Raw genomic sequence first — 26,654 nt, forward strand, 5'->3', positions numbered from 1 at the left:
CTAACATGGGAGCAGCCAATTATATAAACCAACAAATAACAAAATCAAAGAAACACATCAACAGTAATAGAATAACAGTAGGGGACTTTAATATCCCCCTCACTGAAAGGGAGAGATCATCTAAGCAAAAGATCAACAAGAAAATAAAGGCATTAAATGACACACTGGAGCAGAAGGACATCACAGATATATTCAGACATGCCACCCCAAAGCAACAGAATACACATTCTTCTCTAGTGCACATGGAACATTCTCCAGAATAGATCATATCCTGGGTCACAAATCAACTCTCAACCAATACCAAATGATTGAGCTCATTCCCTGCATATTCTCAGACCACAATGCTCTGAAACTAGAACTCAATCACAACAAGAAAGTTGAAAGAACTCAAACACATGGAAGTTAAAAAGCATCCTTCTAAAGAATGAATGGGTCAACAAGGAAATTAAAGAATAATTTTAAAAATTCACAGAAACAAATGAAAATGAAAACATTAACTCTTCAAAATCTTTGGGACACAGCAAAGGTGGTCCTGGGAGGAAAGTATATAGCAATATAAGCCTTTCTCAAGAAACAAGAAAGGTCTCAAATATATGACCTAACCATACACCTAAAGGAGCTGGAGAAAGAACAGCAAAGAAACCCTAAAACCACCAGGAGAAGAGGAAATAATAAAGATCAGAACAGAAATCATGAAATAGGAGCCAAAAGAACAGTAAAACAAATCAATGAAACTAGGAGCTGGTTCTTTGAAAGAATTAATAAGATTGATAAACCCCTGGCCAGACTTCTCAAAAAGAAAAGAGAAAGTACCCAAATTAATAAAATCATGAATGAAAGGAAAGATCATAACCAACACCAAAGAAATACAAATAATTATAAGAACATATTATGAGCAACTATACGCCAGCAAATTTGACAATCTGGAAGAAATGGATGCATTCCTAGAGGCATATAAACTGAACCAGGAAGAAATAGAAAACCTGAATAGACCCATAACCAGTAAGGAAATTGAAGCAGTCATCAAAAATCTCCCAACAAACAAGAGCCTAGGGCCAGACAGCTTCCCAGGGGAATTCTACCAAACATTTAAAAAAGAAGTAATACCTATTCTCCCGAAACTGTTTCAAAAAATAGAAATGGAAGGAAAACTTCCAAACTCATTTTATGGGACCAGCATTACCTGATCCCAAAACCAGACAAAGGCCCCATCAAAAAGGAGAATTACAGACCAATATCCTTGATGAACACAGGTACAAAAATTCTCAACAAAATACTAGCCAATAGGATCCAACAGTATATTAGAAAGATTATTCGTCACGACCAAGTGGCATTTATTCCTGAGCTGCAAAGTTTGGTTCAACATTCGCAATCAATCAATGTGATACACTACATTAATAAAAGAAAGAAAAGAACTATATAATACTCTCAATAGATGCTGAAAATGCATTTGACAAAGTACAGCATCTTTCTCCATCAAAACTCTTCAAAGTGTAGGGATAGAGGGTACATACCTCAATATCATCAAAGCCATCCTTGAAAAACCCACAGCAAATATCATTCTCAATGGGGAAAAACTGAGAACTTTTCCCCTAAAGTCAGGAACACGGGAGGGATGTCCACTATCATCACTGTCATTCAACACAGTACTAGAAGTTTTAGCCTCAGCAATCAGACAACAATAAGAAATAAAAGGCATCTGAATCAGCAAAGAAGAGTCAAACTCTCACTCTTTGCAGATGATTTGATACTTTTTGTGGAAAACCCAAAAGACTCCACTCCAAAACTGCTAGAACTCACACAGGAATTCAGTAATGTGTTAGGATATAAAATCAATGCACAGAAATCAGTTGTGTTTCTATACACCAACAGCAAGACAGAAGAAAGAGAAATTAAGGAGTCGATCCCGTTTACAATTGCACCCAAAACCATAAGATACCTAGGAATAATCCTAAATAAGAGGCAAAGAATCTGTACTCAGAAAACTATAAAGTACTCATGAAAGAAATTGAGGAGGACACAAAGAAATATAAAAATGTTCCATGCTCATGGATTGGAAGAACAAATATTATGAAAATGTCTATGCTACCTAAAGCAATCTACACATTTAATACAATCCCTATCAAAATACCATCAATTTTTTTCAAAGAAATGGAACAAATAATCCTAAAACTTATATGGAACCAGAAAAGACCCCAAATAGCCAGAGGAATGTTGAAAAAGAAGTTGGTGGCATCACAGTCTCAGATTTCAAGCTCTATTTTAAAGCTGTAATCATCAAGACAGTATGGTACTGGCACAAAAACAGACACATAGACCATGGAACAGAACAGAGAGCCCATAAATGGCCTCAACTCTATGGCCAACTAATCTTCGACAAAGCAGTAAAGAATATCCAATGGAGAAAAGATAGTCTCTTCAACAAATGGTGTTGGGAAAATTGGACAGCCACATGCAGAAGAATGAAACAATTTCCTTACACCACATACAAAAATAGACTCAAAATGGATGAAAGACCTCACTGTGAGACAGCAATCCATCAAAATCCTTGAGGAGAACACAGGCAACAACCTCTTGACCTTAGCCACAGAAACTTCTGTCTAGAAACATCACCAAAGGCAAGGGAAGCAAGGCAAAAATGAACTGTTGGGACTTCATCAAGATCAAAAGCTTTTACACAGCAAAGGAAATGGTCAACAAAACCAAAAGACAATGAACAGAATGGGAGAAGATATTTGCAAATGACATATCAGATAGATATATAGATAGATAGATAGATAGATAGATCTATCTATCTATATATAGAGAGAACTTACCAAACTCAACATCCAAAGAACAAATAATCCAATCAAGAAATGAGCAAAAGACATGAACAGACATTTCTGTAAAGAAGACATCCAAATGGCCAACAGACACATGAAAAAGTGCTCAACATCACTTGGCATCAGGGAAATACGAATGAAAACCACGTGAGTCAGAATCGCTAAAATTAACGAGTCAGGAAATAACAGGTGTTGATGAGGATGCAGAGAAAGGGGAACCCTCATACACTGTTGGTGGGAATGCAAGCTGAAGCAACCACTCTGGAAAACAGCATAGAGGTTCCTCAAAAAGTTGAAAATAGAGCTACCCTACAACCCGGCAATTGCACTTCTGGGTATTTACCCGAAAGATACAAATGTAATGATCCGGAAGGGCATGTGCACCCCAATGTTTATAGCAGCAATGTCCACAATAGCCAAACTATGGAAAGAACCTAGATGTCCATCAACAGTTCAATGGATAAAGAAGATGGGACATATATATACAATGGAATACTATGCAGCCATCAAAAGAAATGAATCTTGCCATTTGCATTGACGTGGATGGAACTAGAGGGCTTTATGCTAAGAGAAATAAGTCAATCAGAGAAAGACAATTATCATATGATATCTCTGATATGAGGAATTTGAGAGGCAGGGTGGGGAGTCATGGGGGCAGGGAGAGAGAAAAATGAAACAAGATGGGAGTGGGAAGGGAGACCAACCATAAGAGGCTCTTAATCTCACGAAACAAACTGAGGGTTGATGGGTGGGGGAGGAGGGATAGGGTGGCTGGGTTATGGACATTGGGGAGGGTATGTGCTATGGTTAGGTCTGTGAATTGTGTAAGACTGATGATTCACAGACCAGTACCCCTGAAGAAATAATACATTATATGTTAATTAAAAAAAAGAAAAACAACTGAGGCAAGCCCCTCCATCAGCAAAAAGACTACAATTCACTGAAATCTCAGATGATGGTTAGCATTTTTTAACAATAAAGTATTTTTAATTCAGGTATGTACATTTTATATGCACTGGGAAACCAAAAACTCAATTCACTAACTTTTTAAAAAAGATTTTATTTATTTATTTGACAGAGAAAGAGAGATATCGAGAACAGGAACACAAGCAGGGGGAGTGGGAAAGGGAGAAGCAGGGCTCCTACTGAGAAGGGAGTCTTGTGCGGGGCTCGATCCCAGAACCCTGGGATCATGACCTGAGCTGAAGGCAGACACTTAATGACTGAGCCAGCCAGGCGCCCTCATCTCACTCACTTTATTGCAAAACTCACTTTATTGTGGTGGCCTGAACTGAGCCCACAATATCTCCAAAATATGCCTATAAATGTTTCAGAGAAACTTCCTTTAATATTTCTGTGTGCTTATATCATTGAAATTCCCTGGGGTATATATCTAGAAATGAAAGTACTCGATTGAAGTACATATTAATCTTTAAGATATACTATATATTATCAAAGTTCTTTAAAAACTGACCATATTAATATATGTTCCCATCAAAAGAGTTAGAAAATTTCCTTTGTTCCAGACCATTGGCAAGATTTGGTATTGTCAGGTTTTATATTTTTTTTTCCAAAACAAGTGGTTGTAAAAGGTATCATATTGGTGACTTTCGTTATTCTGGTTACCATTTTTAATAAGACTAAATATCTCAAAGTGTCTAAGTATACAATCATGCTATTTACAAATAGGAATATTTGGTCTCTTTTTTTCTGATTCTCATGCTGTTTTTTTCCCCCTTATCTTATTAGATTGGCTGGCATGACCAATATTATAACTAGAAGTAATGATAACAGGCATCCTTATCTTGTTCTAATCTTTAGTGGAAAAGCTTCTAAAATTTATCTATTATGCATAATTTCTGCAGCATATTTTTGATGATTACTTTTAATCAAATAAAGGAAGTTCCCATCTATTTTAATTTTTATAATGAATGAGGGATAAATCTCACTGTGCAGTTTTCTATGTCCATTGAGATAATTGTGTGGGTTCTCCTTTTCCTTCTCCTTCTCCTCATCCTCCCTCTTCTCCTCATCCTCCTCCTCCTTCTTCATCTTCATCCTTTTATCTGTTAATGTGATACGACCCAGTTAATAGATTTTCTGCACTTGAATTCCTAGGATAAGACCCTCCTACCCAGTCCTCATGTATCTTTCTACATGCTGCTGGAACCAAAATGATAGCGTTCTCTTCAGAATTTTTGCATCAGTGTTTCCAAATGATACTACTCAATGACTTTATTCTTTTGTTGTTCCTTAGTCCAACTTCATTATCAAGACATTTACTATTCTCTCAAACACTCTGTGAAACAGAAAATTAGGTAAAGTTTGTCTTTAGATTCTGTAGAACAATATAATATGTTGTCTTTTGAATGAAACAATACAATTTTTAAATATCTTTTTATTTCATACAAAATATTTTTAGTTGTGTACCCAATATCATCCTCCCTTTTTTTTCTCACTGAGAGACTCCTAATTTGTTGGAAGTTGATATATATATATTATATATATATATATATATATATATATATACACACACACATACATATTTTCATACACACACATATATATACACACACTATATATATACACATATATGCATATACTATATTATGTACATATATATACTATGTATACACACATATGCCATATATATGTATATATATGTTTTGTCACATAAGTTTTGACTAAATAATAATAACGTATTTTAGTATATAAGCATTTACTCCCTTACCCTCCCTAACACTTTCCAGTTGCCTCCCTCTGCCCTTCCCACCATCACTGTACACATCTTAGTCCACATCCTGTTCTTATGTGTATATTTCAGAGCTCCTGCTCCACTGGAATAGCAAAGATGATGCAAATCCAGGCATGGAGTCAGAAGGCCATCTAGCCCAGTTTGGGCTCATGAAGCTGTTTACCTGCCAAGCCAGGATGAGAGCTTTAATGAAGATACAGCTGGAGCAACAAGTCAAAGCCATTTTTTTCGGGTTCCTTTGTGTGCATAAGAGTCCCAGAACAAACCCTGGTTTTAGGTTATGGGTCTAGCTCAGAACTCTTCATCCAATTTCCCCATAGGAGCCTAGAACCTGAATGCTGGATTCCAGTCCAGAGCCCAATAAGCCCATGGCAATCAACCCTGCTCATGGCTTGGGTTTCTGTTTTATTTTTTTGCCTTAGAATGTTTATCCTATTTTGGAGCTCAGTCATGTTTTCTAGCTCTCTTTCTACATTTTCTCAATTATTTCTATGGGTGTGAAACAAAAGGGCTGAGTCTAATGGTAAACTTAGTGTCATCTCTACAGGAAGAGATTTTCAAACATTCCTAAGAATAAACACAGCATTAAAATTCTTATCAGTGCTCAGATTCCTAACATAGTGTGGGAAATTGTTCATTTTCTTCTAGAAATCTATTTAAGTCTTCACCTGTCCTGAAGGGCAGGAGAATTTGCAGTACTCGTCACCAAACAAGATCTTATGACTAATAATTCTAGTAAGCTTATTTCCTTTAATAAATAAGCTACATATTACTGCACATTGAAATATTCAGCAATTATGCAATATGAAATAAAAGGAAAAAAGTATTAGTTTCAAAACTCCAACCTTACAAATTAAAAAATGGTTCTTGGCCTGATGAAGGTTCAGAGAACTTTCCCAAGGAGCAGACCTTGGATGTACACACATGCACTGGGACCCACAAAAAGCACACAGAAGCGCGGCTTTGCTTCCAGTCCTGCATACGAGACATCTCAATTTCATGCCCTCAATGCTCGAAAGACACAGCTTCCTTTTATATTACATTTCCCTGAAATCCTAAAGGATCTCTGGCTAATTCTGTCCAACCATTAAAATTAGGCTTCTATTCGGCAAGAGTTTGGGAACACAAAAGTATTCATTTTCAAGTAAAGTTTATAAGTTTATAAACCTAAGAAGGATCTTAGGTTGGAAATAACACCTGTTTCAGAAATGCGTATAAGTATTGTGCACTATTTTCAAATCAAATGGGAATTTGTTCTGATTACAGAGTTTGGAGCCATCAATATGCTTAAATAGAAATTGTCTAGTCCAGTTTCTTTCTTGTATAAATGAACAAACTACGGGCTGAGGCAGTGACAGCACTTCACACTATGGGTCAGAACACTATGTCCTGATATCCAGCCCATCACTCCTTCCATGTTACTCATCAGTCTTCTCCATTCTTAAGAAAGTAACTAAGATAATGTCATCAGGATTAAGCTGTATTGCTTTCACAGAGATGGCAGGGCAATGCCCCAGGAAATGTGGTCGGTAGGCTGAGTTCCCAAAGTATGTGACCTTTAAAGCTTGAGGCACCCAGGAATTAAGAATGCCACCTCATGTGTTACAAAGGTGGCAATCAGCAGCCTGGCCTTCCACCTTTCCCCTCCTCTTTGGAGAGCTGAAATTTCCCTCCAGTTTCTCCAGCTACTTAGCTAGATAACTATTTGACAACGTGCACTTTGAAATAACTTCTTTTAGACACCTACTCTTGGGATTTCCCTTCTGATGAAATAACTCTGTCTAGCTTTCAAGCCTACTACCAGGGGTAAAAAAAAAAAAAAAAAAAAAAAAGGATCTTTATTTCTCTTCAACTTGTTGGTATGGTGCCTTAATTTAATGCTTTATTTTAAATGTACAGATACAACCTATTTTTCTAGCTGCAATGGAATCATTACACTGCCTTGCTGAAAGGCTGTTTTAACACAACCATTACTAAAAATAATTATAGGCAGTACCTTGCAATAGCCACTCCCTCAAATACCCAGGGCCAAAACTATATACATTGATGCGTATTAGGAGTTCAAATTTATTTTGCCACTCAGTACCTACAGAGAAAAAGAAAGCCACAGGGTAAAAATATGTGTTCATTTTTAACCATTTCAGAATCGCTGTCTTAAAATATTTACAAAATCAAAGATATTATTAAGGTCACAACCAGATTCTGAGTATACATACATTTGGGGAAAGAATTAGCTATGCTTAGGGGTATGGGCATTAGTTTACTAATATGAGAAGGAGTTGCCCTGGTGAAGGCCCACTCTGAGACCTGAATTTTTCACTTTGATTTATTACATGGTCATATTTAGCTGGTTTTCATTCCAAATTATCTGGACAACTGCCAAATTTCTACTTTGATTCTCTGTGTAACAATATTCTGCACGAGACATATAAGATGATGTACTATTCTAAAAATTCAATATTTCAACTTCTAAAAACTTTTAAAAAATTCTTACATACTATTAGAGGTTAGATTATTTTACAAATTGATCAATTCATACATCTTGTAAAGAAATATGGAAAAAAGAATATCAGCTGCTAAAAATTTAAATTTCATAGTTAACAACTGGACTTCCACTTTAAAATATAATGTAGAGGATTTAGAATATAAAGTTAAGAACAAAAATTAAAAATAGAGTGAGCTTTGGAAGCTGTTAAGTGTCCTGGTGTGCCAGCAAACTTCATACTATGTATTGTACTTGAGGCATAGCTAAACCTAATTTATTTATGTCTTCATGAAATCTGCTTAAAAATCAGTCACAACAACCAATGAAATTAAGACAGTCAATGACAGTCTAGCAGTCTGTGCTAAAAATTCTTCCACACATGCCAAGAGAAACTCCCTATGAGAGAATTTCTAGGAAGCTGTTTCAAGACCTCTTGAAACATGTGACAAGACGTCACACTCAAATGGATATCCTCACCTTCTGTCTGTTATTGCTGTGGTGTCCTTTTAATCCCCTTAGCATCCTGCTGAAATGAAGTTTATAAACAGAAGTTTGGGAATGGATCAACACCAATACTGTCAAATATCTAAGTCTCCAGTTTAAATCCTTCAGTCTACTTCCACCTTCTGAATCTGCAATTCCTTTATGTCCCTGTATCTCACAAAAGAAGTTTCACAGTTATGTTAGCTTCTAGGTTATCACCGGACTGTGTGTCTTTAAAAAATAATTTTTTCACTATTATCAGAAGTTAAAGACAATTAGAGTGACTTTTGCAGCCAAGTAAAGATGAAAACTTCTCCCCATTAAGATGTAATTGATACGTGCTCTCTGACTTAACTCTTTGTGTCCAAGTCAGACAATCAGAGAATGTAAATTTCCTTCATTTACTCTCTTGTAAAAACATAGCAAGCCAAAATATTTCACACACCGCTATTCCAAATCTCTCTTTTTGCCATTTGTACATTATCATTTTGAAAGGTATGAATCATATGAATTTTTATAATGATATCTTTATACTAAGCATTTCCTAGAGACTCATTAAAAAGAACTTACTTCTAAAAGATGAATGTGGTATTAAATATATTTTTCAATCTTAGAACTGGTTATTGACATCAATAAGAACTTAAGAGAAAACTAAATTCAGAAAGTTGTGATTTCACCTAAGCTGAAGTTGATTTGTATGTAACATGAAAATAGTCTTTAAAATATGAAAGAGGAAATGTTTAATATTATAGTAATTAAATGTATGTCAATAGTTACAAAGTAGTCTCCTCTATTCATTAGGATAGACCATGGAGGTTTTTACTTAAAAACATTAAGAACTATTCTAAGTTTGTATGGAAATAATTGAATTTGAATTTGGGACACCTAGGTGGCTCAGGAGGTTAAGTGTCTGCCTTCAGCTCAGGTCATGATCCCAGGTTCTGGGATGGATCCCACATCAGGCTCTAAAAAAAAAAAAAAAAAAAGGAAAAAAAAGAGTTGAATCCTCTTTGTCTTGGTTTTTCACTAAGTCCAACGGGAATTCCTCTACTTAGCTTTTTAGTGAGCTTTAGCCCAGAAATGTCTCTTTCTTTCTTTCTTTTTTTTTTTTAATAAAATCACCATTCAGATTCCCTATTAGTTACCAGTGTATCAATGTTAAATAATACACTGTGCCCCCAAAAACCTGACGTTCACAGACATCTTTTCAACTAATATTGTAAAAAAAATCTTGTCAGCTGCTCTCAAATTCTAAACACATCTCTGCTCTGTAAAACAGGCCAGGATGGGTTTAGGGGTTAAACAAAAGCCTATGAGATTACCACTGTGTTCATCTCCTTTGGTTGGCAGCATAAGGCAACATAAAATGCCAACAGTCAATGATCCAAATAAATCATGGGTGAGGGAGGGCCTGGGATAGCTGCAGGTCAGTTCTCCAAATTTGTTCTATTCTGACATTCTTCCTTTAAGTTGCTTCTTTGCAGTTTTCAGAATAAGATGACACAGGTGGATGGAAAAATTCTGAAGGTATTGAAGTCAATTAGCTTAGGAAAATGATAGACAATCCTCCTGAAGACAAAATAAAGTATTTCATTGTGATATCTTGAAACATGTAATCATTCAAAAGCAATTAACTTCGCTTGAAGTTAACTTCAAGAGTAAAGGCACCTTTTATTTTCACAGTTCTAGATATTGTTAGAATTGCACACTAGGGGGGAAAAAAAGAATCGAACCCTAAAATGGGATACCAAAAGGAAATTTTGGTAGAATTAACTACTTTCATTTGGCAAATGCTCAATAAATTGCCATGAAGCTATCATAAAGTGGAAGTCATTTCTAAAAGAATATTCATTTCTAAAAGATATTCCCTCTGCCCCTTTAGGATGTTAAAAGGCAGTTAGATAGCTGTCATGGTAATAGTGGACCTTTCTGAGAATGTTGATACATTTGTCAGGAGAGCCAAATTCAGGGACATATAACTGTCTGTGTGTAGTCTCTTCTAAAATAACTGGAGGAAAGAGAGAGAGGGGAAGGAAGGAAGAGAATTTCCTCCCCATTTTCCGTAGTCCATTTCCAAGGTTATGTATCAAAATATCCCAACTTCCTTGAGTTCAAGTCCTGGTGGTTTGTCACTTCTTTGATGAGTTCATGTCCTGGTGGTTTGAAGGTCTTCGAGAGTAGAGGAGGCAGAGGGGATTCAATTTAGTTGTTTTACTTTCCTACTTCAGCATGTAGCCAAGACACAATCTCCTCTGATAGAGAAATACCACCTTTGTGTCAAGGACAGCTTTCCAGGTACACGAAAAGAACTGACCTTGCTCCAATCAGTGGGCGTACTGTAAGCTTCCGACTCTTCATTTTTCTTCCCTACCTTGGATTTGGGAAGAAGCAACTCTTTTCCTCAATAAATTCAAATCGATGTTTACTGGCCCCAATTCCCTGTGTTCCTTTAAACTCCTGAGCAACCAGTACCCTTACTTAGCCTGAGCAAGGTTTTCAAAAACTGGTTCAACTACGGGAGATTGAGAAATGTGAAAAGAAAGCAGCCTTAGGCAACTGGCATAACATTCGCTTCATTGTCTTTGTTGGAAACGTGGGATGTCACCGCTCCTGTAATCCTCTTCAAACATAACTACCATTTTGCTGAACCTCGCTGGATGCGAAGAGGTTGTCGTTATTTTCTCCTGAATTTGTGGGAAAGCCAAAGTTCCCCTGGTCCCATTGTCAAAGTCAAGTAAAAATATCAAAGTGATGGGTACGGGGGATAGGAGGTACCCCCTGGAAGGTGAGCCAGGACAAGAATGGAGATGCCCAGCCCTCTCTAGGCGCGCGATCAGGCACTCATGTCCCAGCGATTTAACCACGAGGTACTGCGGGCCGCCTGCCACGACGCCGAGCCTGGGTAGCGCGGAAAGGAGTGCGCTGCGGCGAAGGACGCTCAGTCCCCCCGGAGATGCTCTAGCTGGAGGAAGCCAAAGTAGAAACTCTGTGTCCACAGATAGACAGAGGACCTGTGCAGAAGGGGAGAGTGTGACCTTCCGTAGTCGCGCCAACTGGCCATGATCTGTCGTGGGCGCGGCGGCTGCGTGGGCACCTCCGCTCCAGCTCAGAGTTGACTCCGCGAGCGCGGGCTGGCGGAGCCTGAACCAGGTGCGGGGCAGGGCGGAGCGGCCCTCCGAAGCTCCCGCGCGCCTAGGCGGCGAGGAAGACTCGGACCTACACGACCACTTCCCGCCTCCGGGAGGGCACACTGCGGCTCTTTGGATGAAGGTTCGCTCTTTAGCCTCCAGAGGAAACAAAGGCGACTCCTCCGAAACACCCTGGGCGGGAGGGTTGAGTTGGGGGGCGGGAAGGGTGTTCTGCTCCACCCATGCACCTAGATCGCCAAAGACTCTAGGAGCCCGCCCAGCTCAGCAGGAGGCAATCTGGACCCTAAAAAGGCTTGCGTAAAACTGGACTGAGTGGTGTCTTTGTTTTGTTTTGTTTTCATTTATTTTAACTTTCTTTAAAGTCGACGTTGTACTTAAACTCTTCGGTCGCTTGGGACACCGCACCATTTATAAAACGAACTGAGACTTGGAGCCAGCCAATACGCATTTATTACTCGGGCAAAACCAAAACCTCAACCTGAAAACAATTTGGCATAAATATTCACGTTTTGAAGACAAATATATCTTTAAGGGTTCATTTGTTGGCAGTTTTACAACCTGGGAATCGATGTCAGAATTTTTGTTGTTTTTAAACTGGGTAATAACTGGAGTTCGTGATTCACGCTGCCTCTTCCTTGGTTCTGGCCTCTCAGTGTTCCCAAGTTCTGCCCCCGCCGCCCTCTCAAGTCAGGCCCACCACTATTCCTGTAATGCCCTTTCCACCCCCCTGATCCAGCCACACCGACAGTGTTGTCTCGATTCATCCCTAAACTTACGGGACGGAGGACTCCACTGTGAAACCCTGCTCCCCAGGGGCTGTGTTGGGAGTGGGGAGTGCTTCGGGAAGGATGAAGAGCGTCGCAGGAAGCCCCTTCGAGCCAGGAGAGCTCTCGGCAGGAAAGAGAACAGCCATGTACGTTTCACAATTGAAACGCAATCTTTCAACCGTCTAAAATAAAACATAAAATCGCCGCTCCCGCTTTACTGGTTGAAGAGGCAGCAAAAGTCCCCTCTGACTTCCTGCATTCCCTAATGACTCCTCTTTCAGTCAATAAGTCCTCGTCCCAAAAAGTTGCGGTAACTTAAAAGGACTTCAGGCCGTGGAGACCCGGGGCTGCAAGGGATTGGGTAGGGCTTCCTGGACTCCTCGAAAGCAACTCTCTCCGGGAGCCACCGGAGGCAAGGAGCGAACAGCGCCGACGGAGCGAGTTTGGGTGGAGGACTTCCAAGAGAATGTGTCAGGATGGAACGCTAAAGAGGCAGGAGGGACCGACCCCAGTGAGCGGAATTGAGGTGTGGAGGCTGGCGGCGGGCGGGCGGGCTGGGTCCGAGGAGGCGCAAAAGGGCGGTCATTACCGGCTCCAGCCATTGCCATTTCCCCGGCAGAGGAAGCTCCTCCGCGCCCGGCAGGAGTCTCCCGACTCCCTGGACTTCCTGTCTGAGGTGACACGGATACCCTAGGGGATTCCTGGGGAGCGCGCTGTTCCTCCCGGCCCTCACTAGAAGCCGAGAGCAGATAATCTGCGCCACCTGGCCACCCCCGGACTCACACACTCTCAACCGTCCAGTCTGAGGCTGCGGCTCTCCCACGGGACCTTTGCCACCACGCATCAAACTTCTTTATCCCCCCCAAGTGCGAGAACCCCCACTTTCCCTCTCCTGCACTCCTCTCTCCCTCTCTGCCTTTTCTGTCTCTGTCTTGGTTTGCTTCCCTGTCCAGCTTTAGCCTGGGAATCCTGCTTCTCTTGGTGCGAAGCCTCAGGGCTCAGGCTCGGAGTTGAGCAGTTCACCGCACCCTTGGCTACCAGCTCGCCGCGGGGCAGCCGGGGGAAACACGCCGGTAGCCCGTCGGGCCCAGTCCCTGGCTCCCCATTGGCCCCCCGGTCCCCGCCCCCTCCGCGGCCGGGAGTGGCGTCAGCACGCCAGTCCAGCGTGGGGTTTAAATGCCCACTAGCGGGAGCCCGGGCGCTTCCATCCCGGAGCGCGGTCTGGGTTGAAATTGCTGGGGTGGGAGGGGAGCCTGCGAGCGGGATCCCGAGCCGGTGAGCGCGCTGGCCACCGCTCCGCCGCCGATGACTCCGGAGCTCAGGTCCAAGCGCCGCCCATGCAGCATCACTGCGTTCCACCGACCCAGAGTTGATGAAAAATCACTTAGCCGTCTTCGCAGCGGGGAGCCATGAGCTGTCTGGATGTTATGTACCAAGTCTATGGTCCTCCGCAGCCTTACTTTGCAGCCGCCTACACCCCCTACCACCAGGTAAGTGTCTCTCCCCGGGCCGGGACGTTGGAGACGGGTGGCGCGCCCCTGCTTCCTGGAGCACCGCCTGCACCCCGGGGTCCAGGGCACCTCCGCACTGGTCCGGGGCGTCCTACCAGCGGCGGGAGCCCTGGGGATGTGGGGATTGCCGGCGCTGCCACACGATAGGTTGAGCTAACCCTTAGCTTGTCCACTTGCTCTCTCGGGAAGGCAGCTAAACCCTGCTAATGCGTGCCCGGTGCTTCCGGGGAACGATCACACGAGGATCGCGCGAGCGATCTGTCGGACTCCACAGATTCTTCGGTGCGGGCGAGGGGAGATGAGAGCAAAGCTCGCGCAGGGAAAACCAAACTTTGGTCTCAAAGGTGAGAGTGACGAGAACAAAAGCAAAGACCGGTCCCTTTCTGTCTAAAATACAAAGGCCTGCGTTCTCACCCCTGCAAGTTTATCTAAGGAGTAACATTTTTCCCGTTTCAGTTCTCAAGGGATCAGACCAATTAATTCCGAAAACAGAGAATTCGTTACAAAGAGAACTGCGTGAAAGCGTGGGTTTTATAATCTTTGCTCTGCAAAGTTCTGGGGATTATTATTGGGGTGCAATTGACCTGGCGGGTGCGAGCGTCGGAGATAGTAGTTCGCCTTTCTAGAGCCTGAGTGGCTGCATCAGGCTCTCCTGTCGTCCACAAACCCACCTGTAAGAAGACCCCTTACCCCGTTTCGGCAAACTCTTGAAGTTTCGATTAATTATTTCAATTCCTCTCTTCTCCCGGCTGAGTCTGGTAGACCAATTTTTCTTTCCGCGTCTCAGCCGATATTGTCGAAACTGAAGACCGTAGTCCAGTAAGAGAATAAGATCACACACCCAGGGGGACTTAGGAGTCGGAAGCAGGTTCCAAAGTGAGGGCCTGACTCCTCCTATTCAAGAGAGACTGAAATACACCCCACCCTCCCCCCACCCCTCCAAGTTTTTGCCAAATTTGACTGCGAATTCAGAATGTCCCTTCGAAAATTTCCTGATGCATTAATGATGGCAGGTGTAGGTTTTGCTTTTTGCCTTTTCTTTGTAACCCCCTCCCCCTTTTAAACTTTCCATCTAGGACTTTGTCTAGTCTCACGATGTTAATTTAGGGAATCATCAGAGTCCCTTATTATAAGCCAAGCGGGGAATGTGGTGGAACTGGCGATACTTACCACTAAGTAACTCCAGTCTTTTGGTTTCAGAGTCTGAGATGGCTCCTTCCCAGGCTGGAACTATTGCAAGGAGGAGAGATGGGTTGGTTTTCTGTTTGGTCCTTTCTCCTCCCTGACCCTGGACCAACCCAACCTATGCCATTCAGTTCTCTGCTCATTTTTGTGTGATCAGCCTGCTTCAAGACCACCTCCGCCTGCATAAATGTCTTAACCCGGCATTCAGTCTATTGCTCATTTCTAAGAAAATATTTCAGCAGCTACATTTGGTTTTTAAAATTGCTACAAGACAGCCACAATTTACCAATCCTTACAGCCAAGATCTTCTTCGTTCCTTGTTATTACTTGTTTCCTCAATGTGCCCAGAGATGGTGAGGGTCGAAATGCTCCTAGTCCACTGGTTTTTTGTTGTTGTTGTTGTTGTTGTTGTTATTCAAAAGAAGAGCTCTTTAAAAACTGAGATAGACTTTTAAGTAGACAGTTTATGGGTGACCAAACAAATATCAACTTGCGTTTATGCACATGATCCATATTAGAATGTTACACCACATTTTTACCCCACTAGATTCTTTCCTAAATGGAACTATCTCTGACCTCTGTAGCAGTTCTTCCTTAACATTTCTGGCTGCAATGGAGTGGATTTTGGCATTTTCGTGCTCTCTCGGGACAATGCTTAAGTCCTGCATCCTGTGCATCTGCCCTGGAATCTTAGGCAGGGGACAGTCAGGCCCTAACTGGACTTGGGTGCCCTTTATCCCTGGAGCCTGATTTAAAAAAATATATCTGCCCCGAGCCTGGCTCTGTGGTTAAACTCCGCTCCTATCCTGGCATCTTCTGGGTCTTTTCCCCTAACATCTTCAGAGAGCTTTCCCTGTGGCCTGGCAGCAAGTCGGGGGAGATGGAGACACCAAGAAGGGCGGTTGGCTGCTCAAGGAGCACAGGGCTTAGGGCCTGGATGCCACTTTTCCCCCTGGATACCTTAGCGATCTGAGGGAGTGAAGTGGGAACCCAATTTGCCATCTCTTTTGAAATTGACCTCTCTGTTCTTTCTCTCTTGGAGCAGAAACTAGCCTATTACTCCAAAATGCAGGAAGCCCAAGAGTGCACCGCCAGCCCCAGCAACAGCACGGGCAGTGGCAGCTCCTCCTTTTCCAGCCAAACTCCAGCCAGTATCAAAGAGGAAGAAGGCAGCCCAGAGAAAGAGCGCCCACCGGAGGCCGAGTACATCAACTCCCGCTGCGTCCTCTTCACCTATTTCCAGGGGGACATCAGCTCTGTGGTGGACGAGCACTTCAGTAGGGCCCTGAGCCAGCCTAGCAGCTATTCCCCGAGCTGTACAAGCAACAAAGCACCCAGGAGCTCCGGGCCCTGGCGGGGTGAGTGAAAGGCCCACTTCTAAGGGCAGATACAGAGCCCTCTAGGCCTGAGCCCACCTAGGAAAGGCAGCCAAAAGAATACTAGGTGTCAGAGAGGAGGTGAGGACGGGGCTTGTGGAGAGGGTAGGTAAAAGGAAGGAAGGGGGGAAAAATCTCTCCTTTGAAGAGGCAGAGCAGAGCAGTGACCTACAAAAGCCACTAGCCTTGGACCTGAGAGACCTGCATTTTCCCGAGGGCCCTGCATATCCTAGCAATATGACCTTGGGCAAGTCTTTTAACCCTTTTGAGGTCACTCTATTTATCGGTCTCCAAAATTAGAATAATACTCACCCTCTTAACTGTACCTGGAGATGGCTGTCCGGCAAATAGAAAAATGTATGTAAAAGTGCTGTGGGAATGTGAAGCTTCCAGCATTGTCCCAAGCCACGAGGAAGGTCTTCACCTACAACAACCTCCAGGGTGCTTAGCAGTTCCTGAAAATTTGCCCAGAGGAAAAAGTCCTAGATTCCACTGGAAGCAAAACCTCCTGATGAATGTCTCTTAAAACGTATGTATGTATGCTTTTTGCCAGGCTTCAGCTGCTTAGCAAAACTTGATGCAGAAAATGTCTTTCAGTAAGCAAGTAAAGTACCAAAGAAATAAAAATTTAGGTACAGTCAAAACATCTCTAAGGGTTTTCCCCAAACACATCCCCTCTTTATTGTTCTACCCTTCTCACAAAGCACTGCTTTATCTAGCCTGGGACAATGATTTATTGGTCAGGTCAACTAAAGCTCCCTTCTATTCTGAAATCTCAATCTCCTTTTAGTCCCAGGGCAAGGGTGGGGGTAACTATTTGGGGGTAAGCTTTCTCACTAAACTTAATTTTTGATGTGTTGTACTAAGATGAGAAATGAGGATTTTGTAAAAAGAAAACAAATATTACATTGGGGGTGTGGGAAATGACAACCCTCACCCTCCCTTTTTCTCTTAAGAGTGTCTGACAGTTTGTGCCTAAATAAGATCCCAAATCATTAGTTTGGAATACAGAACATTCTTTTTATTCTCCAGTTGCCTAAATATTTTTAACAGGAAGATTGTTTGCTACTTAGAATGCATTTTCAAAACATTTTTAATTCTCTAGTATGTGGGACAGATGCCTTCCCTAGAGGAGGTCCTGGATCAAGCCCCCAGGCATTATATATCTTTTTTTCCCTCCCTTTTCACTAAACACAATAAATTTTATCTAAATGCTGTTGTTCTCTTAAAATGCTTCCCAGTGCTAGGGGTCAACAGTGATAACTGGCCATAAGAATTATTATTATTCCTGGCGTCCACACTTCAAGGGACAAATATTACTAATTAAAACTTTAAAGATCGTCCCTTTGTGTCCCTCTGCAAATAATACAACTGCTCCTTTAATATGTCCAATTTATTCTTTCGCTTGAGTTCTTGGAAAAAAATATTTGAAAGAAGGTTTCTAGAAAGGAGGCTAATAATAGCAAGACTTTGAAATATGTCGATGGACTTCCAGTCTATCAGAGGCCTTGGAGGGGCACATTTTCTGGAGCTGGGGAGGCTGAAACGCGAGAGCGGGTAGTGAAATCGCTAGGCGGCTGACCAGGAGTGAGAAGAGGTATCTTTAGCTAGGGAAGAGGATGCGGGCTGGGACAGGGAGGCCGCGTCTACCCCGAGGCCGCCGGGGCAGAGCAACCTGGAGTCGGAGGAAGCTCCCTGCGCCCCAAAACTGGAACTGAAGGGAGTGTCTCTCCTTTCTTCCTCTCCCAGTCTGTCCTGGGGTTTCCGCACTGGAGACGCGTCTGCAAACTCCGAGGAAGCGGTCCTCCTTCCCAAAGGGTTTTCCCTATTTTGCGGTGCCTCAACCTCGTATTCGCGGGCTGCAGCACCCCCAGAAAGGCGCCGCCCCCGAGGCCGGGCTACAGGTCCTCTCTCCGCCACGGCTTTCCCGCCGGGTGCCAGCCTGGCGCCTTCAGCTTTCCCGCGGTGCGGGGTTGGCGCTTCCATCTTCCCCGGGGTGACGCGCTCCTCTCTTCCTTTCCTCCCCTCCGCCTCGCCGGCCTGCAGACGGCTCCTTCCCGATGAGCCAGCGCAGCTTCCCCGCCTCCTTCTGGAACAGCGCGTACCAGGCACCGGTGCCCGCGCCGCTGGGCAGCCCGCTGGCCGCCGCGCACTCGGAGCTGCCCTTCGCCGCCGCTGACCCCTACTCACCGGCCGCGCTGCACAGTCATCTGCACCAGGGCGCGGCGGAGCCCTGGCACCACGCGCATCCGCACCACGCGCACCCGCACCCGCACCACCCGTACGCGCTGGGCAGCGCTCTTGGCGCCCAGGCTGCCGCCTACCCGCGGCCCGCCGCGGTGCACGAGGTCTACGCGCCGCACTTCGACCCGCGCTACGGGCCGCTGCTGATGCCCGCAGCCTCAGGGCGCGCGGCTCGCCTCGCGCCAGCCCCGGCGCCGGCTCCCGGCAGCCCGCCCTGCGAGCTCTCCGCCAAGGGCGAGCAGACCGGCGCCGCGTGGGCCGCGCCCGGAGGACCTTTCGCCAGCCCCGCGGGGGACGTGGCCCAGGGTCTGGGACTCAGCGTGGACTCAGGTAAGCGGGAAAGGGAGCTTGGTCTCCCCGGACCCCTCCTGCCCTGTGTCCGACCCTGGGCTGAGCCCCGGATCCCCCTTAGTTCTCCTTGGAGACCCCAGTGACCTTTTGGCCCAAAGGTCTGCATGTCAGGGTTGCGCTTCAGCAGGCAGATGACCCAGTGTCGTCGGTGTGGGCAGAAAGAGAAAGAAAGACACTGCCCTAACCTGGCTAGTAGATACAATAGAGGATTTTTTTTTTTCCAAATTTAAATAAGCAAGCAAGCAAGCAAACAGTTAAAACGGTTCTAGCTCTGCGCTGTTCAATTCTGTAAGCGCTAGCCACACGAACCTGTTGAGCGCTTCAAAAGTGGCTAGGAAGAATTGGGATGTGCTGTACACGCAAACGACACACTGGATTTCAAAACTGTACAAGGAAAAATGTACAATTCATCTCACTGATATTTATGTTGACTGCATGTTGGAATACTTTCGACACATTGCGTATTGAACATATTGGGTTAAATAAAATATATTACTAAGATGAATTCTCACCTGGTTCTTTTTACTTTTTTTCCAATGTGGCTGCTAGAAAATTTAGAATTATGCCTGCGGCTCCCATTGTGTTTTTATTGGACAGCGCGGATCTAGAGTACCTAGAGCTAAAAGTGTAGTTCAAAATCTTTTACAGCTAGGGGGGTGGGGGCGTATTGTGTCCTAGTGACAATTTTAAGGAAAGAAAAATGTGCTTCTGATATCAAACTAATTGCCAAGTTAAATAGGTCTCTTAAAATGTAAAAATTAAAGAGAATGTGGTTTCGATGACTATATTGAGTTTCTGGCTTAAGGAGTTGAATTTGAAAAGTACATTCTTCTGCTTCCTTTATTTTTAGGGCATAACCAAAAAATGGTTTATACTATAAACATAATCATTGGCTTGTAGTCTTGCCCACGTGCCCTTTCTTCAGGTGAAGATTTGACATTTCTGTTGGCTTGGCTTTTACTTTCATTCAGGCCCTTTAAGTGAATTCTGTGACATTCACAATAAAACAGTGGTGTTTGTCTTTCTCTTTCCTTAAATACCTGTGCCTTCCTGCCCTCAACCCCTTCTCTGTCCCTCTCTATTTCTCCTCTCCCTCTTTCTCTCTCTTTCTTTTGTTTTCTCTCTGTTTTCAGGTTTCCAGCGTCAGGACAAAAGCAAGGATCTGCACTGGTTTTAGACTGCCCACCTTGTTCCCTGTAGGTCTCTGCCTAGCGCCAGTTGCTGATGCTCAGAGCTGAAATCGAGTGGGTTTGTAATGGCTTCTGATCTTGGTTTGCAGCTCGTCGTTATTCCCTCTGTGGCACATCCCTCCTGAGCTGATCTGATGGCCCCAGGTTTCCCCTTCCCTTTCCCTTCTGACCAGCCACGGAGGTTCAGCATCTGGACCTCTCACTTCATGGATGAGGATGTGGGGGAAGGCAGAGACTTCAGACATCTCCACGTGTTGGGAAAACCAAAACATGCCTCTTCAGAAACTTTGTCTAACTATATTCCTTCTGCGGAAAGAGCAGATCCAAAGACTCTGACTCATGTTTAATGACTTTTGGGCAAATCACTGGAAATACCTGTGGTGAACTCACTTAGGTGATATGTTGTCGTAAGTTTTCTTGGAAAGAGGAGGAAAAAAAGAGACTTTCTGGTGTGAATATTTTCTATGCTGATGTGAATTATGTCATTAAGTAGTGTGACCATCGCTCTCCTGATGTCTGTATCCTCACATTTAAAATGTATTTGTATTTGCATCGAAGACTGTGGTAGAGAAGTAAAAGAGGCCAATTCCTTCTTCCCCACCTCAAGGCCTCCAGCTCCCTTCGTGCCCACTCCCTCCCAGCAACACCCACTCCAGACACAAAAAGACACACTCTTTTCCTTCGGACTGTGAACATGGAAGCCTCAGCCTAAATGTGAGTGGCAAGTGGCTTATCTGGAGCCATCTGCCCAAGTCTTACTGAAATGCAGCTGTTGTAGGACAACTGTTGAAAACTCCAGAAATACATCGACCAAGGTGGCACTTCCCAGTGTTTGGCACGACAATTGCAATTGCACTGGATCTATTTTATATGTGTGTGTGTGTGTGTGTGTGTGTTTGTGTGTGTGTGTGTGTGTGTGTGTGTGGATATATCATATTTTTTACGGGGAACATTTTACGATGAAAGAAGAAACCCTTCTCTGCCTTCTCTCCCACAAATTCCATCTCTCCTTTCATCCTCCTCTCTGGATTGGTGGGGGTGGGGGGTGGTGGGGAAAGCAGCAAGAAACCCGAACTGTCTCCATGAAGAAGAACCAAGAATCAACATAAGGGGAAGAAATGTCCACAGAGTCTCTAATACCTCATATATTCCTCTCAGTCTCTGTGTTTACCATTTGGTCACTTTCATTTTGGCACAGGGGAAGGGGTCTGTGTGTGGGCAAAGCTGAAGGTGATGAGGAAGAAGAAATGAACAGTAAAAATGTCTCTTTACTACAGGGTCGCTGTGTTATTTCATGAAAAGAAAATAAATGTCTTAGTCTTTCTTGAGTAGAATAAAATAATTTATAGTAGTACAATCTGATGTCAGTAACTAATACTACTTTATGTATATAGTGCTTCTTGTTTTTCCAAAGTGTTTGCCATTCTGTGAAAGCCTTTAACCCTTTTCCACTTGACATCAACCCTGGGAATGAGAAGTTAGGTATCCCACATCTGTTTCACAAATGAGAAAATTGTGGCCCACAGAAGTCCAGGGCTTACCTGTCACATTTGTTATTCTCCAGAAGAGAATTACTGTTGCTTCTTCCATTCTAGACTCTCAAGACAGTAGTCAGTTAAAAAGCATTTTTGAAGTATTGGTTATATTACAGTTTAATAAGGTAGGCTAAGAAAACAAACCTACTATAAGGCAAGAAAAAAGAAAGAGGAGAGAGAGAGATTGATATTTAGGAAATTAGGGGTCTGTTCTCTTAATTTTCTCTTGATGCCAAAATTGTATTCATTCACTGAAATGCCTGAAAGCAATATTTTGTGTCATGTTCAAATTGCCCTTCTAGATTGTTAAAGCATAAAAATATTAGTTCAAATCTTGACCTTCATTATAACATGAGAAACAAATACAGTTTTTCTTGGATAATAGTCTTAAGAGTCGGGGACGGTAAGGGACCTAACTCGGAATATCGCTCAGTGAAGGTAGCCATCGCCTTGTTCTATCATCTAGGCAGGAGTGTAGTAGATTATGACTATTACGAGAACCTGTTACTTGTCTTGCTTCTATGGAAGGTACCCGATGATTATGCTGCATCAGATGTGACAGCACTCGTAATAACTGATGTTGATTGTTTCTCGAGCACTGGTCTGAGGGCTTCATATGCAGGTTAACTCATTTAAGTCTCACAGCAATTCTATGTGTATTTATTATAACAACCCCCTTCTTACCCATGAGATAACCAAGGCTCTCAGGGGAGAAATAATTTGCCTAGTCCACAGCCAGTGAGTGGCAGAGCCAGGACGCCAACCCAGGCCACCTGCGTGCAGAGACTGCGCTGTTACCCACCACATAGGCTCCTTGACTTCTTCTGACTCATCTTGGGAGGCTCAACTTTGGGTTTACTTTCTCCTCCACAGTAGATGAAGAAGGACCGGGAAAGAGGTAGGGCAGCCAAGGCTGACATACCATAGACCTTACGGAATCCCCAGTCTCCAAGGAACTATCATAGGACATTTTCACACCTCTTCATCAAATGATACTATCTATAGACCATTCAGTCAGATGCACATTTCCATTCTTCTCCAGGAGGGAATTATTACTGCTTCTCTTATTAATTCATTTCAGTATTTAGCAGACTTCACTGCCCTGAAGCTCTTCACACCCAACCGACCGAGTGGTGTAAGAGTTAGCCTGAGGTTTGGACACTGAAGCAATAACTAAAATTAACTCTGGACTTCTCAGTGGATTTTTTTTAATCCATGTTCCATTGGCACGGATCACTAGTATATACAAGCATAAGTAAAATGCATTAAGTCCCAGCTCGCTTTGGAGAATTTGCCGCTGAGTATGCCATTGAAGAAGAAAGCACGTGGTGTGTTCTTTGCAGGACATTGTCTCCAGACAGTCCCCACTGGGGGACACTGTGCCCATGCTCCACTGTGTTAGCACTCTCAGGATCTCTGCTCAGAACCCACAGGGAGCATTTGCCTAGCCACAAGGTTCTGACTCCCGAAGCCTCTCCCCTGAGCTGCATCTGACCTGAATATCAGGTTGCAGATGAGGAGACTCATTCACTGGAACTGGCCTTTGGGGCAGTCCTAACCAGACCATCCAGAATGCTGAGCCGGGCTCCAGCAACCTGGCACACGGGACACTCAGATGACAGCATTTCTCTCCATGTTAGACATTCCCCGAGTAGAAACGCAAGATGTCCTAGAACTGTAATGATTCTGTGTCATAAAAGCATCGGAGAGAACTTGGGTGAATTAAAATCCTAACAGACATGCTTTAGACCCCCCCCAAATTCATGCAAAATATGAATTCTCATGTCCGTCTTGTTAATACCCATGAAATGGTGCAGATTAGAGAAGGCCCTGGTCGTTGATAAAAGGACATTCAAGGGAATGAAGGATGACACAGGGAAAGCCCAACATGACGTTTTCACATGTGTTCTATCTGTTTGGGGGGCCTGAGAGAAAGATAAGCTTCTTCTCTACTCATCCCCACTGGCACTAGTGGCCTCCTCATGCAGTGTTCCCTGTGTGCTTGGCCTCAGCTGAGGGAGAGGTGATGAAAAGGGGAGAGACAGCTCTCCGCCACCAAGTAATCCTTCTGCCGATTGCCTTCTGGCTGAGAACTCAGTCACCCAACTTCAGGGAACTCTATCTGTTCTACTCCTTTAGTTTAAAAGGACTTGCCATCCTGTCTCATTTCCCCTTTGAAGTTCTATTTCAATGTGTGGCAAATTCTAGCAATGATTTAAGATTGATTTGAGCCTGGATGGGAAGGAAGGCAGAGGTGGTAGAGGTTAGGAGTTGAATCTCCTGAAGGGAAGCTTCTCTTGCCACTCTTTCTGTGTAAGTCTGCTCTTTCTGTGCCCTTTTTATCAGAGGAAACAACTCTTAAGATCAATTTAACCTCCAATTTGCTCAGAATCATAAATTCTGGGTTTAGGTGTGGTTACCCATACCCTTTCTACCAAAATAAACAGGATTTTTTTTTTTTTTTAATACTAAGGGACTAATTGCTTTGGGGTTGGAGGAGATAAAAAAAAAAAGACTTAGACAAACTGCTTTTCATATAAATGCTATGTCTATAAATTGCATTTTAAATGTAATTCCTACAATGTCAAAGCATGAAAAGAAAATTGAAAGATATCTGAAAAGACTTTAAAATTAAATGAAACAAAAAAAATAGGATTCCTTTATAAAATTGTCTTAATATTCTGTTGACAAGATGCTTGCAAATAATTTACATTTTGATCATACTTATTAAAGTCCATATTCCATATATTCCACTTTCCTGGCAAGATTTTTAGGATTTATTATTATTCATTATCGATTACATAACCCTAAAATTTGGAGTGAAGGAATAAATGTCCAAAAGGCAGTGTCATTATTAGATTTGCTGCATGTACATAACTGAAGTTTTGACATTTACACAAGCAATGGGGTTAAGCAAACATAAATTTCACATTTCTCAACACCAGCTTTCCCTCATCTTTCATGAATAAATGAAACTCTAATAATATAAATATGGTACCTCACAATAGAATCCATCTATAGATCTCTTTCTCTCCCTCCCTCTCTCTCTCTCTCTCTCTATCTCTGATGCAAGCCTAAAGGGAAATCAGAGACATGGTGCCCTCAGACAGGCACAGACACAAATGATTATTCTCACTTGACAGACCAACTGTACCGCTCTTTCCTTATATTTCACTCCAGCCCCAGAGGGCTGGATCAGGAAAGGGACACTTGATAGCTGCTGGTTCCGTGGTTGAAATATTTGTGAAGTTAACGCATAATCTGAAAGCAGAAGCTAATAAATTATAGGATGCTAATTGGAGCTGGAGTGGAGCTGTCAATCATGTTATCCTAAACACAGAGAGACCCTCTTACCCTAAAAAGGCAAAGTAGCCTTCAGGAACAGCTCCCAGTTGTTTGCAGCCTTGACCTGCACTCCAGCAGAAACATGGAGTTCAGGCAGCATGGACTCTGGCAGAGTCGCCAGAGGTGGTTCTGCTAATCCAAGCTACTTTAAGAAGAGAGACAGATTCTCTTCGGGGGGGAAAGAGCAGAATATTTTTACTAAAGAATTACTGTTTTGAGAAACATACTGTTTACAGAAATAAATATATTGAATTTACTAGAATAATTATTGCTTTGGTAAAATGTTACCCTTTATTTGGAAATTTTCACTTTAAAAAACAAGTTTAACTCAATGAGAGAAAAATCTAAAAGTCTCCACAATACTGTCATGTCTATCTCAAGTTATATTATCTCTCTGAGTTTTCTGACGCACTCTTATGGTACCAATCTCCTCTAGAACAAAGACAAGATGTCCAAATTCCCACTGCCTTACTGGAATTCATTTATTTCCCCCTAGAAAAGCAACAGCAGCATATTTCTTATTCCTTTGTTTTGTTCTTATAAACTCCTAGGACTCTCTGATTCTATTTATCTTCCACTGTGTCAAATGGCTGACGTGACTTTGTTCAAACTATCCTTTTCTATTCCATTTCCCGTCAACACTGTAATTATTACACACGCAGTATGTAATTAATACATGCTAGAAAATTTCAGTTAAAGGTAAATTCAATTTTTGGGAAACAAAACTAAAGAGTTAAAATTTTTTGATTCTTAATCAATATTTGCATGACTCTGATGACCAAGTTACTAGGCAGAAATTTTTACCCAGCATTTATTTATGGAGTATATGCTTTGGCCTCTATGTCTATTTACAACTAGTAAAATACTCTCATAATTTGGAAATTTCTTTAGCATACTTCAAATAAAAATAGTTCTCACTCAGAAGAAGCAAATCACGTATCTTAAAATTCTACACACACAATGGCTCAAAACAACAATTATATTTGATGGGGATGTCATAAGTTTGTTTCTTCTCTGGCTAATTCTCACTGCTACAGGCTTGCCCTTATTTTTGGCAACTCTATAACTGGCCCTGTGCCAATAACACCACTATCAAGAAATGGGATGGAAAACAAAAATACATACTTTATTGTTGTTGCTGTTTATTTTCACTAGGTACAATCTTGTTTCTTTTTTCTTCATCTGCCACATTTTACCCAATATGTAATGCATCCCAGAAAATAATGGATACTTTTTCGTCTAGTATCATATGACTTTTTTTTTTTATATTGTACCTGCTCTTTTAATGGAAGTTTCTGATATCTTTGGAAGCACTGCTGAAAAGTTCTGTATTATTAGTGTTATCCCACCTTGCTTGGTGAAGTGTGAAATCCTGTTTTTACTTCCGACAATTTCTCTTCCATACGCAGAAACTGATAGAAAGGCATTAACAGACTTTTGCTAAGAAACACAGGGA

General features: G+C 42.7%; 1 protein-coding gene across 6 annotated transcripts; it reads left to right on the top strand.

The window, feature by feature from the left end:
• Positions 1-13,674: 13,674 nt before the first annotated feature.
• Positions 13,675-21,210, top strand: VGLL2 (vestigial like family member 2). 6 transcript variants are annotated; one of them, XM_032862383.1, is made up of 5 exons: positions 13,675-13,951; positions 16,200-16,515; positions 18,580-19,107; positions 20,262-20,324; positions 20,408-21,210. In XM_032862383.1, exons 1-4 carry the CDS (start codon positions 13,871-13,873, stop codon positions 20,303-20,305), a joined length of 969 nt encoding a protein of 322 aa, XP_032718274.1. In that variant the 5' UTR covers positions 13,675-13,870; the 3' UTR covers positions 20,306-20,324; positions 20,408-21,210. The 6 variants fall into 6 exon arrangements, with proteins under 6 accessions (XP_032718274.1, XP_032718273.1, XP_032718276.1 ...); XM_032862382.1 differs by having other exon boundaries at positions 20,262-21,210; XM_032862385.1 differs by lacking the exon at positions 20,262-20,324.
• Positions 21,211-26,654: the final 5,444 nt, after the last annotated feature.

The sequence above is a fragment of the Lontra canadensis genome, unplaced genomic scaffold (assembly GCF_010015895.1).
Source record: "Lontra canadensis isolate GAN:19392208 unplaced genomic scaffold, GSC_riverotter_1.0 scaffold23, whole genome shotgun sequence".
Lineage (NCBI taxonomy): Eukaryota > Metazoa > Chordata > Mammalia > Carnivora > Mustelidae > Lontra > Lontra canadensis.

Bases quoted from the DNA above. Each gene is read 5' to 3' on its own strand.
- VGLL2 (XM_032862380.1), top strand. From the start codon at position 13,871: ATGAGCTGTCTGGATGTTATGTACCAAGTCTATGGTCCTCCGCAGCCT. The intron at 13,952-16,199 runs GTAAGTGTCTCT...TCTCTCTTGGAG, and splicing joins CCTACACCCCCTACCACCAG to CAGAAACTAGCCTATTACTC. The intron at 16,516-18,579 runs GTGAGTGAAAGG...GCCGGCCTGCAG, and splicing joins GAGCTCCGGGCCCTGGCGGG to ACGGCTCCTTCCCGATGAGC.